The 13,296-nt window shown below is 39.8% G+C and overlaps 1 protein-coding gene across 2 annotated transcripts in view; it reads right to left on the bottom strand.

Annotated features, from left to right (window-relative positions):
* The window catches only part of PHEX (phosphate regulating endopeptidase X-linked), a 199,425-nt gene that overhangs the window by 176,369 nt on the left and 9,760 nt on the right, over positions 1-13,296 (bottom strand). The window contains exon 3 of one of the 2 annotated variants that reach the window (XM_059051149.2): positions 9,265-9,426. In XM_059051149.2, coding sequence (XP_058907132.1) covers positions 9,265-9,426 — 162 coding nt within the window. Of the gene's footprint in view, positions 1-8,584; positions 8,767-9,264; positions 9,427-13,296 lie in introns of those variants that run through there. The other variant, XM_067023429.1, reaches the window with a different exon arrangement.

Genomic DNA, 13,296 nt, shown 5'->3' on the forward strand with positions numbered 1-13,296 from the left:
ACTCAGAAGGAAGTGGTTTGCCTGTGGTCATATAGCCAAGAAGTGGCAGAGTCCCAGTTTCTTTTCAGAGCCCAAACTTGGCCGCCATCCTGTGAGTTCTTATTTTCCTTGTTGTAACTTACACAAGATCACATCGCCAGGGAGTCTTGGAGGCCCAAGAAGGGCTCTAGCCTGCTGCACTGTCCACTCCCCTGTCCTGCCTTCCTGAAACCTAGAACACAAATGAAGAACTGACAATACCCTTCCTCTCCTGTCAGGGCCAAGCTCTGGTTGCAATTCACGGCTCTTCTAGGACAGCATGCAGGGCCCCAGGCTCAGAAGGGGGGAAAAAGAGGAGAAGACAAAGCTACCCCACCCCAGCCAACCAGCCAGCCATGCCCACCCTGCAGCCAGCCACATACAGAGGGCATGATCTTTTTCTTCAAAAAGTATTTTCTAAGCAACAACTATATGCCAGGCACTATGCTGGGTGCTGGGTTACAGTGAAACCTAAAATGGACAAGATTCTGGCTCTCAGAAAATTTACCATGGGGGGAGAGGGGGAAGGGAGAGGAGCAAGCATAATGAGAAAAACAAGTAAGCAAGTATACAAATGAGATAATTTCAGATGGTTATAAGTACCACAGAGGACACTAATAGGGTAACAGGATAGAGGGGGACTGGAGATGGGAGTAGAAATCTATTTTTAATAAAGATGTTCTCAGGCTTCCCTGGTGGCTCAGGAGTTCATAATCTGCCTCCCAATGCAGGGGACACGGGTTCGAGCCCGGGTCCGGGAAGATGTCACATGCTGCGGAGCAACTGAGCCCGTGAGCCACAACTACTGAGCCCGTGTGCCACAACTACTGAGCCTGCGCTCTAGAGCCCGCACACCACAACTACTGAAGCCACCCCAATGAGCAGCCCGCACACTGCAACGAAGAGTAGCCCCTGCTCACCGCAACTAGAGAAAGCCCGTGCACAGCAACGAAGACCCAACACAGCCAAAAATAAATAAATAAAAATAAATAAATCTTTTTAAAAATTATTAAATAAAGGTGTTCTCTGATCCTTCTCTATCAGTGAAATAAATTTCAATTTATTCACAGATAGCTCACCTTTCTAATGGCCTATTCAGACCTCTAGAGCAGCACTGTCTGACAGAAATATTATCTGAGCCAAATACATAATTGTTAATTTCCTTGTAGCTATATTTGAATAAGTAAAATAAAACAGGTGAGATTATGTTTAATAATATATTTTATTTAACCCAATGTACCTTAAAAATATCATGTCCATATGTAATTGATGAAATAAATCATCAATTTATTAGTGAGATATTTTACATGTCTCCTAAATGAAGTCTCTGAAACTTGGTGTGTGTTTCACACTTACAGCACATCTCAATTCCAGCTAGCTATATTTCAAGTGCTCGAAAGCCACATGTGGCTAGTGGCTATGGTATTGAACAGTGTAGCTCTAGAGTCTTTTATTTATTTATTTATTTTGGCTGCACCTCGTGGCTTGTGGGATCTTAGTTCCGAGACCAGGGATCAAACCCAGTGCCAAGTCCTAACCACTGGACCGCCAGGGAATTCCCTCTAGAGTTTTGATTACAGTACCTACTGAAATATTTTGTGATGTGCAGATTTTTAATTTCCACATGGTAGTCTTGGGAGCCTCATTAACTTCTGTATCCTCCTATGCCTAACACAATAGCTCTTGCTGGATGTGAATGAGGCAGTCTAAATTCTGATTGCTACTGGCAACAATCTTATGACCAAGCAGACTTAGAAAGCATGAGACAGTAGACGCCAGAGTAGAGACAAAAAAAGAAATGTGATGCTTAATGGGATGGTTCAGCTGCTAGATCAACCCTTACCTGAAGTCCACATGATTACTAGATATTTGGTTACATGATCCAACAAATCTTCTTTATTGTTTAGGCCAGTCTGAGTTGATGTTTCTGTTACTTGTGACTAAAAGCAATTGGTGCCAGGAAAAATGTAAAAGCTCAGAAAATAGACCTGTGTTCACAGACTAATACAATCAAAATGCTGTGTATTTCAATCTATTTGAAGTGAGCACATTTCCCCCAAATTAAAGAGCATACAACTCAGGATGAATGTAATGAAAAGATCTGGTTCTTATCCAGTGTACCCAACTTGTGTCTAGTACTAACCACTACAAAAGTTTTAAAAGCTACATTAAAGCCACAGGGGAAAAGATCGGATCATAAAATAAAAAGATTGGAACAGGTAGGAGTCAAAAAGCAAGACAAGGACATGCACTGGGAGTAGAAATGGATACACAAGAAGAAAATCTAAACTGTTGACTGTCGAAACTACCAGAACACAAGCTTTTACACACGGTGGCCATTCTCATGGCCTCTTTACTTCCTTAAGCTATTTAGAAAGAGGTCTTGTCCTAAAGCTAAATGCACATTTTTCACAGAGCCTTCAGGAAGAAATTCATTTCTGTATCTGAAGTGAATGTCTCCTAACAGGAAATTACTAAACTTTTTAAAATTTGACTTCTTTCCCCTCCCTCACATTTCACACACCCACACTCCCATCCTACCCATGCTCAAATGGGGTACTGCAATTAGGAAAAATGGGAACAACAACAACAAAACTTTCCAGGTAAAATCATTTCATTTCACATTCTGAAAGTCTGCGATACAGGCCCAAATCTTTACACAGCAGCCCTCTATGTACACAGGACCGATAACGACGTATGTATAAACTGGCAATTTGTTGCTTCCTATATGGCCACGTGAAAAAGAGCCGGCATGGTCAGAAAAACAGGAATCTGCTCTGAATGGGCTCACTCAGTCTATATAGCAGATTCAATGAGACTTACAGGGGCTGAGTTTTCACCAGGAATAAAAAGCACACCACAGGGCTTCCCTGGTAGTGCAGTGGTTAAGAATCCGCCTGCCAGTGCAGGGAACACGGGTTCGAGCCCTGATCTGGGAAGATCCCACATGCCGTGGAGCAACTAAGCCCGTGCACCACAACTACTGAGCCTGCGCTCTAGAGCCCGCGAGCCACAACTACTGAAGCCTGTGTGCCACAACTACTGAAGCCCACGTGCCTAGAGCCTGTGCTCTGCAACAAGAGAAGCCACCGCAATGAGAAGCCCGCGCACCGCAACGAAGAGTAGCCCCCGCTTTCAGCAACTAGAGAAAACCTGCATGCAGCAGCGAAGACCCAATGCAACCAAAAATTAAATAAATGAATAAATAAATAAATTTATTTTTTTTAAAAAAAAGCACACCACAGTGGCTGGCTGCTCCTTAGCACTTCCTCACCACATCCCCGTTTTGTTTCTTCTAGTTTGACATCATTTGTTTCAAAGAGCTTAATGATGTCAAGGCTCAATCTGGTACATCATTATACCATGTTCACTGTATGAGGAAAATGACACAATTCACTATGTTTTCAACGATCTGAACTTTCTAATTATCAAATGACTTTACAGGAGCTGAACTGAAGTTTTCAGCTTTTTAATATCTGTAAAAGATGATTTGACTAGGATCACTAATAGGAAAAACAAGATTATAGGGGGGTTATTTAATTATGAGAATCATTTAAATCTCAGCCAGCAGGTATTTACAAATAAATAACCAATCTATGAATCACGATCACCTTTCCCTGCCCATTAACGCATAGACCCTACTTCATCTCATTGTTCTGCTGGTGCTGTCTGTACTTAAACATAATAATATACTGCATTTCTTTATAAACTATTGGCAAAGATCGCTATTCCGTAATAGAGATGAGCTGGCCCTACCCTGAGTCATCTGTCTTCTGTTTGACACAAGTGTTATATCTCATTGCCTCATGTTTCATAAGTGCTCATTTGCAAAATTTTCATCTGTTTGTTCATAAGCAGTGCATGCTGTGTCATCTTCATGGTCACATGAAAACAAATTTGGGAGGTTTCGTAAGAGGGAAATTTTAAGACATTCAAACACATGACTACATTCAGCCTTTTTTAAAAACACAAATCCTAATTCTTGGAGAGAACATGAAATAATTTTATTTGCCAAGGAGAAATCTGAGTCTTATATGCCATTTAAAGAAAAAATTCATGAAGCCAGGTTGCTGGCTTCAATAGAGGGCAATTTTTCATCAGCCAGCTCTGTCAAATCCATTTTATTTCACAAATTGGACAGCCATTTCTGTGTGTTCTCTATCAGCCATAAGAAAATGGTATTCTTTTGATTGGTCATATTGCGTTTTATTTTTGGATGTTCTCTCTTTTTTATCAAGGGTGAGGAAAAATATCTAGACTGTATTCAATATTTTTGAAAGCACATGATATTTACAGAGGATAAGACCAGAATAAAATGTAAAGCATTTGACAGACACTACTTCCTGAGCCTTAGAACTATCTTTGAGACAAAATGGAGGAGCAAAGGACAAATATTAATTGAGGGCCTGCTTTATGCCAGGAACTAGACTGGGTAATTTATATAGGTCATGTCCTTTAGTCCTCACAAATCCTATGAAATGGGTATTCTTATCTCCATTTGAAAGGTAAAAAAGCTGAGCTAGGTAAGCTAAGTAATCGACCAAAAGTGACACAGAGGAGAAATGAAAGGGAACCAGGATTCAAATCCAACTCTGTGGCATCAAAACTCAGGCTCTGAGTGGCTTACAAGGAGGAAAAAATTTGGAAACCACCTAAATGGCAACACATGAACTGATGAAACAAACTGGAGTATATACACACAAAGGAGTCATGGCAAATGATGGTACAGGTCTATTTTTATTGACCTGAAAACACGTTAACGTGTCAAGTAAAAATGACAGATTATAAAAATAGAATATATGATCCCTTTTGAGATATATAATTTTATATGTATACTTGCATTTAAAAAGTTATCACCAGGTATTGGAATCTGAAGTATGTTTCTCCTCATTAGTCATTTATAGCTGATCTACAATGAGCTTGTATCACCTGGATGGTTAGATAGATAAGTAGACAGACTGAGAGATACACACATACATAGATAGATACAGAATAAAGACATAGGGATAGGGCTTCCCTGGTGGTGCAGTGGTTGAGAGTCCGCCTGCCGATGCAGGGGACGCGGGTTCGTGCCCCGGTTCGGGAGGATCCCACGTGCCGCGGAGCGGCTGGGCCCGTGAGCCATGGCCACTGAGCCTGCGCGTCCGGAGCCTGTGCTCCGCAACGGGAGAGGCCACAGTGGTGAGAGGCCCGCGTACCGCAAAAAAAAAAAAAAAAAAAAAAAAAAGACATACAGATAGAATTTAAAGACTAGCGTTTAATTCTTGGATTCACTTTTCCTCCCTTCCATCTTTCACTCTTCCCAGTCCCCCACCTCTATTTCCTGGGATCACTTCCCAAAATAAACAACTTGCATGCTAAATAAATAAATAAATGTCTAGTGTTTAAAAAACAAGATTATCAGCGCCTCTGATATTTGAAAAGCTCTATTTATACACTTTAAGAATACCTAATTATCTGCAACATACTTGCAGAGTTCAGAAAGATATGTATCTATAAATCTGTGTATCAGTATCATCTATACATTTACATATTTCTAATCTACACATTTATAGATAGAGAAAATGAAAGAATAGTATGATAAAGCCAATACAGCACAGCAAAACAGTAACAATCAGGAAATCTGGGTAAAGGGTATATGGGAGTTCTTTGTGCTATTCCTTCAACTTTTAAGTCTGAATTACCTCAAAATTTAAAAGGTTAAAGAATACATATTTTATATTTCAAGCACATACATCTGGAACAAGATGATACTAATTTAAAAAGAGACCCTACTCCACCATTTGCTCTCCTTCTTGGCACTTGTAGCAAGAGCCCTATGACTGATTTTTTAATTCATCCTTTACAGTGCTTGTCACAAAATAACTTGAGATTTATTTGTCTGTGTCTTTCCCAGAGCGTAGAAATATATGGGGAGCCTCCCATTTTGTTTCACAAGGCCAGCACAATCTTGATAACAGAATTTAACAAACCTAGCACACAAAAATCCATGGACCAATATGAATTATAAATACAGACACACATATAACAAAATACTAGCTTATTCAATTCTTAAGCAATGTCTTATAATAATAAACCATTCATAAGCAGGATTTATTTCAAGATCATAAGGTTAATTTAGCATGAGAAAATCTAGAGAAGTTAAGAGAGATACTCCATGTGAGTCTCTTGATAAACCAGTGAAGAGATTTTTCTTGAGCAATACCTTTTTGCAAACTAGGAATAACAGAACACAATAAAAAATGTTAGAAAAAAAGAAAAAAATATATTGGGGGGAATGCTAGAGGCATTACCACCCAAGTAGGGAATAAGAAAATTATACCCGGCTTCCCTGGTGGCGCAGTGGTTAAGAGTCCGCCTGCCAATGCAGGGGACACGGGTTCTAGACCTCGTCCGGGAAGATCCCACATGCTGCGGAGCAACTAAGCCCGTGTGCCACAACTACGGAGCCTGTGCTGTAGAGCCCGCGAGCCACAACTATTGAGCCCATGTGCCACAGTTACTGTAGCCTGCGCACCTAGAGTCCATGCTCCACAACAAGAGAAGCCACTGAAATGAGAAGCCCGCGCACCGAAACAAAGAGTAGCGCCCGCTGACTGCAACTAGAGAAAGCCCGCTCACAGCAATGAAGACCCAATGCAGCCAAAAATAAATAAATTAAATAAATTTATTTTTTAAAAAAAGAAAATTATACCCATTATCATTGCTATAACTCAACATTATTCTGAGAATCTAGTCAATATAGTAAAAGGAAAGGAAGAGACAAAAATTATAATTATTTCTTAATTTTATGATTACCTATCAAAAAACCCCCCAAACCCACCAAATAGCTATCAGTTAATAACACAGTTCTACCTAGATCCAATATAGATATATCAAAGCTTTACAACAGGCATCAGGAGTTGGCAAACTTTTTCCATTAAGGTCAGAGAGTAAATATTTTAGGCTTTGCGGGTTATATGGGCTTTATGGGTCACATGGTCTCTATATGCAACTACTCAACTCTGCCTTTGTGGTGCGAAAGCAGCCATTGATAATGCATAAATGAATGGATGTGGCTGTCTTTCAAAAAAACTTTATTTACAAAAACAGGCAGTGGGCTGGATTTGGCCCACGGGCCACAGTTTGCTGACCACTACTCTATACCACAAAAAAAAAAAACAGGTGACTGTGAAAAGTAACCATTTAAAACAGCACGAAAATATATGAAGACCTAAAATCACCTTTCTAAAAGGTGATTCTGCTATATGCAACAAAAATGAAACGGTGAATACTCTTTCAACACAACAATTTCACATCTGGGAATTTATCCTAAGGATACATTTAGATAAGGCCATAAAGATGTGTAAACTTAGGTATTATTATAGTGTTATTTATAATAAGGAAACATATCTACTGACGTAATCCATGTCTATAAGGAATACATTATGTGTTACAGCAGGTGACAGAGCAGCATGCATAATATCAGCTATTTTTTATTTTTTTAAATATATGGCTGTGCATATGAGATTATGCATATGTACCCACACATGGAAAAATACACCTGGAAAGATATATACCCAATTGCTTTATTAGCAGTTATTTCTAGGGGTGGATTTATGCGTGACTTTCTTTTTACTTTTTGCATGTTATTTTTGCTCCTTTTTACTTTCACAACTGAGCCTGGAAATAAAATTTTTTCATTTTTCAAAGTAGAAAAAAAAAACTTCTGCTGCTCTGAACAATTTACTCTTACTTCTGTGAATTTTAGCCCATATACCATGACCTCCTCAAACAAAGCCCATCGATACTGATTTTAGTTTTTACAATAAGACATTCCCAGAAATTCTTTAAATTATTATAACTGCTTCATGCCCTGAAGATAGAAATATTTGGGCTATAACTAATATAAAAGGATAATCTATCTGGAAATATTGACTCTTTCTTATCCCTCAGTGATATTTCTCCAATTGTGTGTGTGTACATGTGCACACATGCACACATCTCTCTGTCTAGGCAGAAAAGAAGCCAGAGAAGGGAAACAGGAAACAGGCAAGAATGGTAGGTAAAGGACCGACACAAGTTAATATCCTACAGGAAAATAAGTCTCAGTAAATTCATTCTTCAAGGTCCTATTTACAGTTCCACAGAACAGGAATCTCACCTGTTGGGTTATGGGAAAACTCTGACGTTCTTGCAAATTCCCATTTATAACTTATGAAGACTAAGTTTCAGCCTTCTAGTAGAAAATGTAAATCCATATGATTTATATCTAGTTGTGAAATTTAAGCACATTTTTCCTTACGGTGACAACAGGTATCTAATTATTTTGCCAATAGTTTCAGATGTTGTAACATATATATATATATAAGTTGATACGTATTTAACTTTCATTAAAATTAATGAACTTAATTCTTAAAATCTTGGGGAAAAGGATATGGAGAAGATAGAAAAATGATGGTTCTCAAAAATTTTCAGAAATTCTTTTAGGTGTGTTACTGAATGCAAGTTATAGGGCATAGCTCAGTTATATAAGAAAGCGAAAAGAATATATACTATTTTTGCCTTCTCAAAACACTCATCTTACCTGGCCTTGAAATCTCCCTACTTGCGTTCTGAAGCGGTTTTCTCCAATAACTCAGCATAAAAATTAGACCAATTGTGAGCACAAGATCCTCTAGCAAAAGATATTTCCAACTTTTGAAGAGTATGTGTGCTTGCACGCATATGTGAGTGTGTGTGAGCTTGTCATTGCTTGAGAGGCCATGGGGAAATAACAGTCTCCCCAGAGCCAACTTAGAAGTTAACAGGAACAACATGACAAACACAAGGTCTTCCAGAGTTCTCAAAAGTGATGTCAAAAAACAATGAAGTGTTAAGTACATTTTGTAAACCATGAAAATCCAGGACACGGTGAGCAAGTGATGAAGTTTGCTCTGAACATAACAGATGAATAAGTATACCAATATAACATGATTTTCATTAACTATTCCTTTGCTCCCAAACAGCAATCAAATGCTATTTATCCTTCAGCAGCAGAACTTACTATTATCAAATGTGAACATAATGAGCTACACTAGGCTTGCACTGAGATCTGAAAGATTAAAATTCCACAACTTTCCTTTCAATCTTCCACTTTAAAAAATCTTGGAAGTGAATTTAGTATAGTTAAAGAGTAAGCAGTCATGCCTCAAATCCAAAACTATGTTTTTCTTGTCAAATACTGCTCTCTGTAAAGGGCATCACCAAACCCCAGTAGAAACTTACCCTTCAACTTGAGGTCGACATTACGTCTCAGCCAAGGATAAATCCCATAGCTTGGCATATCTTCAGGAATTGGATTACTGTTTATCCAGCCATCACAAGCAAACCGGAAGAAATTATCACAAGGGTCCACAGACAGATTTACTTTACTCAAGATGGAAGCAGCTATTTAAAAAGAAAATCATAGGATTAATGACAAGCACTGCACATTGTGTACTGGTCTCTTCCAAATTAAACAATGATTTCATATCAACCAGTTCCCAAGCCTTGGCTTTTACATTTCCCCTCAAATGACATCCTGAATCAACTTCACTATATTAAACTATTACATTCAGAGTGAGTGGATAAAAGTTTAGTCATATTATTGTTACTGGGTTTTGCAGGAGCACCCCTAACATCTGTGGGACCTGGAACAGGAATACAAATGGAGTATAAGGTAAATTGTTTGCCAGGACACGTGTGACACTTGCTTCTGCAAGGTGACTTTGCCACTCTTGCCACCAGGATCTATTTGCCCTGCCATGAATCTGGGCTGGCCTTGTGACTTGCTTTGACCAACAGAAAGTGGCAGAGTAACTTTTCATGAGTTTCAAAACTAGGCCTTAAGAGGCCTTTCACCTTCCACGTTAAATCCCTTTGGAGCCCTGAGACTGCCCTCTGAAGAATCTCCTGGAGGAGGTAAGGCCACGTGAAGAAGAACCAAGCCACCACCAACCGCCAGACGTGTGACTGAAACTATCATGGACCTTCCAGGCCAGGCGACCCTCCAACTGAATGCAGCTGTATGAATGAGCCTAGGCAGTCTCAGCAGAGGAACCCCGCCAAACCCAAGGCATCCTAAGATATATTAAATCACTCCTGTTTCAGGCCTTTAAGGTCGGGGTGGTTTGTTCCACAACAAAGGTTAACTGAAACAGAAGCCCACATGTGAGACCTCAATGTTGACAATATCTATTTACAATTTACCTTTATAAAGACTTGGAGGGCCAGGTATGGATCCTTGAGCCCCCCTGACATTCAGGGCAGCTCTCAGAGGAATGGTGCCCTGGAAGAGACCCAAACAGGCCCTAAAAGGAGGCTTGGGGCCATCCTGTAGGGAATTCTGGGTTGAGGAGAGGAGAGGCATAGCCAGAGCAGAGCAAAGTGTAACATTCTAAATGAGGGGCCCAGGGCAGGGGCCCCTCTTGCCCAAGTCTAGGGGCAGAACTGGGTATTTGTATGAGTTAACAGAAAGACACGATAGACTGATCTGCCATCTTTTCCTTTTTCTTAAGGCCACACTCGATTATATATGGAAGACAGTCAATCGGTAGGAAGTTTGTTCATACTTAAATATGTATCCATGAGCTTTAAAAACAAGTCTTTCATTACAAAATGAGAAGGTCCCAAAATTCCTAATATTGAACTCCAACTCCCTTCCAACTGCTGGCTACCACTCTAGCATAAAGATACGCACCAAATGATTTTTTTTTTTTTAAAGGCAGCCAATATTTTAATGACCTTGGAAAGATGACATCCTGGGTGATTTTCATAATTAATTAATGCCAGAACACATTTATGTTGGACGTAATGAAAACTCAATGAGTTTTCAGCTAAACTTGAATGATTTGCCAAAAAAATATAATCTGCATAAATTTAGATGCACATATTACAGTTTGGTTATGTGTGTGACTCCTCCAGGTTTAAAAGTAAGGCTACATATTTCTCTAGCCTAGACTTTCTATGTAAATTTCAAACAGCTTTTTGTCTTTGATGAAGTTAATAATATACAAACAACCTAATCTCCGTGTAACTCCAAAATCCCCATCATGCTCAATCCTTCCACATCCAAAAAGAAAAAAATTGGTTTAGAACCTAAGGTTGATAAATTTTAAATTAACTTAATATTTTCATCTTTCAGAATTAATTAGGTTGTCTCCAATTACAATTTTACTTACTGCTACTATTTTATCATTAATATTTAACAAGCAAATTTGCTAGGACACATAAAATCTTCATTTTAGTTTATATTTGTGGTTATTCTGGTTGTGCAGCCACAGAATGAATCTACTATGGGACACCTCAGGAACATGGACCATACAAGTTTTAGTCCCACACAAGATTTAGAGTCACACAGAGGAACCCTCACACACATTTTTATTCTCAGAAGCGCGTTGTTTTCTGGCCACCTTCCCAAGCCTCCCCCTGCCCCCAACCCTCAAATGTATTGCATCTCCTCAGGATTCTTGCAGGTACCTAAACTGCAAGATCAGCTCTGACCTCAGCCCTGGTATAAAGTGGGGGAATACATCACTCACACTGAATTTGGGACTGAGCCCACTACGTGGAAAAACTCCAGCTTCAGCCTCTCAATTCAGCATTCACAATTCACAGCTGGGCACAGGGCTGCACTTTCTGCAAGGGAACTGTGACTTCAAATTACAAGGGACCATAGCTGTCAAGACACCAAAACTCCTCTCCCCCTACTCAGCTCCATGGAGAAAAACCAGAGAGTCTTGTTTTAATAAAAGAAATATGATAATGAAGGAAATCTGTGAAAGGCCAAGCTTTGTATTCCCTCAAATCGTTGCATATAAGGTAAATTGTTATTCAGTCTCCAGCTAGTGCTTATCTAGTAGAAGTGGAGACACCACTCCTTATACCAGCCTGACTTTTTAAGTTTAATCAGGGCTGTGGTGGAGAGGGGGTAACAATAAAATCACTAATATCGAGCGTTTCCTCTGTGCCAGGAACTATGCTAAGCCCTTTGCAGGCAGTATAGCCTCATCACAGACTCTGGAGCCAGACCACCTGGTTTTGAATGCCAACAACCCCATGCAATAACTATGTAACCTTAGGCAGGTTACTTAGCCTCTCTGTATCTTAGTTTCCTCATCTGTAAAATGGGATAATAATAGCACCACATAGGATTTTCATGAGAATTAAATGAGTAAATATGTGTAAAGTGCTTAGAACAGTGTCAGGCACATCGCCAAATAAATACAGCTGCCAGATAAAATACACAACACCTAGTGAAATTTGCATTTCAGATAGATGACTACTCTTACAGCATAAGTACTACCAAATATTGCACGGGACATACTCATACCAAAAAAAAAAATTGTCGTATATCTGCAATTCAAATTTAACTGAGCATCCTGAATGAAAGCATGTAGCTAAATCTGGCAACCATACATACAAATTTGCTATTACAGTTCCACAAACACTTACTCAAAACTCTTGAGGCCAGATGTTTCAGAGCTCATAGATTCTAGAAAAGTAATGCAACGCCTAAACTACAGATTATATAATACCTCCAGCAATGTCTGGAGCAGCACTCCTGCAGCAAGCACGTTAATAATTCTATAGGGAATAAATGCATATTCTCTTAAGTGGGATGAACAAAGTCTAAAACAGCCTCACATGAGTTAAGATCCAGTTTTGCCATCACAGGAACTGAGCTCAGGTCCAGTCTTGCCAACTGAGCATTACAGCGCTCTCTGGGTACAGGGTAAAGGATATGGCATTGTGGACCTGGATTACTAGTACTACCACCAACATTATTTTCTTCTAGTCTCACAACCAGTATGATAAATAAAAGCTCTTATTCCCATTTTATAGATGGTGAAACTGAGCTTAGGATGGTTTATGTATTTAGCCCAGATTGCATGGCCTGTACTTGGCCAGACAGATCATGCCTCACTCTCATCAACCTCTCTGGCCTTATCTACTATCAAGAGCACGCCCTTTCCTTGTTTCCTCATTTCTTTGTATTCTTCCTCCACCTCTTATTCTGAAAGAGGAATTAGGATAGATGGAAATAGAGAAGAGGAGAAAAGGAAAGTCAAGGAGAGAAGCCATCTCGGAAAAGATTTGCACCTGCTCGCAAAAACTCCAGAACGTCGCTCTCTCAAACTTCATCCTGCCAGCACGCAGCGCACAGCGGCGCCCACGCAGCACTCATGCGCACGGCGGCGCCCACGCACTGCACAGCGCCGCCTACGCGGCGCCCACGCACCGCCCACGCAGCACTCATGCGCACAGCGGCGCCCACGC

This window comes from Kogia breviceps, chromosome X (assembly GCF_026419965.1).
Source record: "Kogia breviceps isolate mKogBre1 chromosome X, mKogBre1 haplotype 1, whole genome shotgun sequence".
In the NCBI taxonomy this organism is placed as follows: domain Eukaryota; kingdom Metazoa; phylum Chordata; class Mammalia; order Artiodactyla; family Physeteridae; genus Kogia; species Kogia breviceps.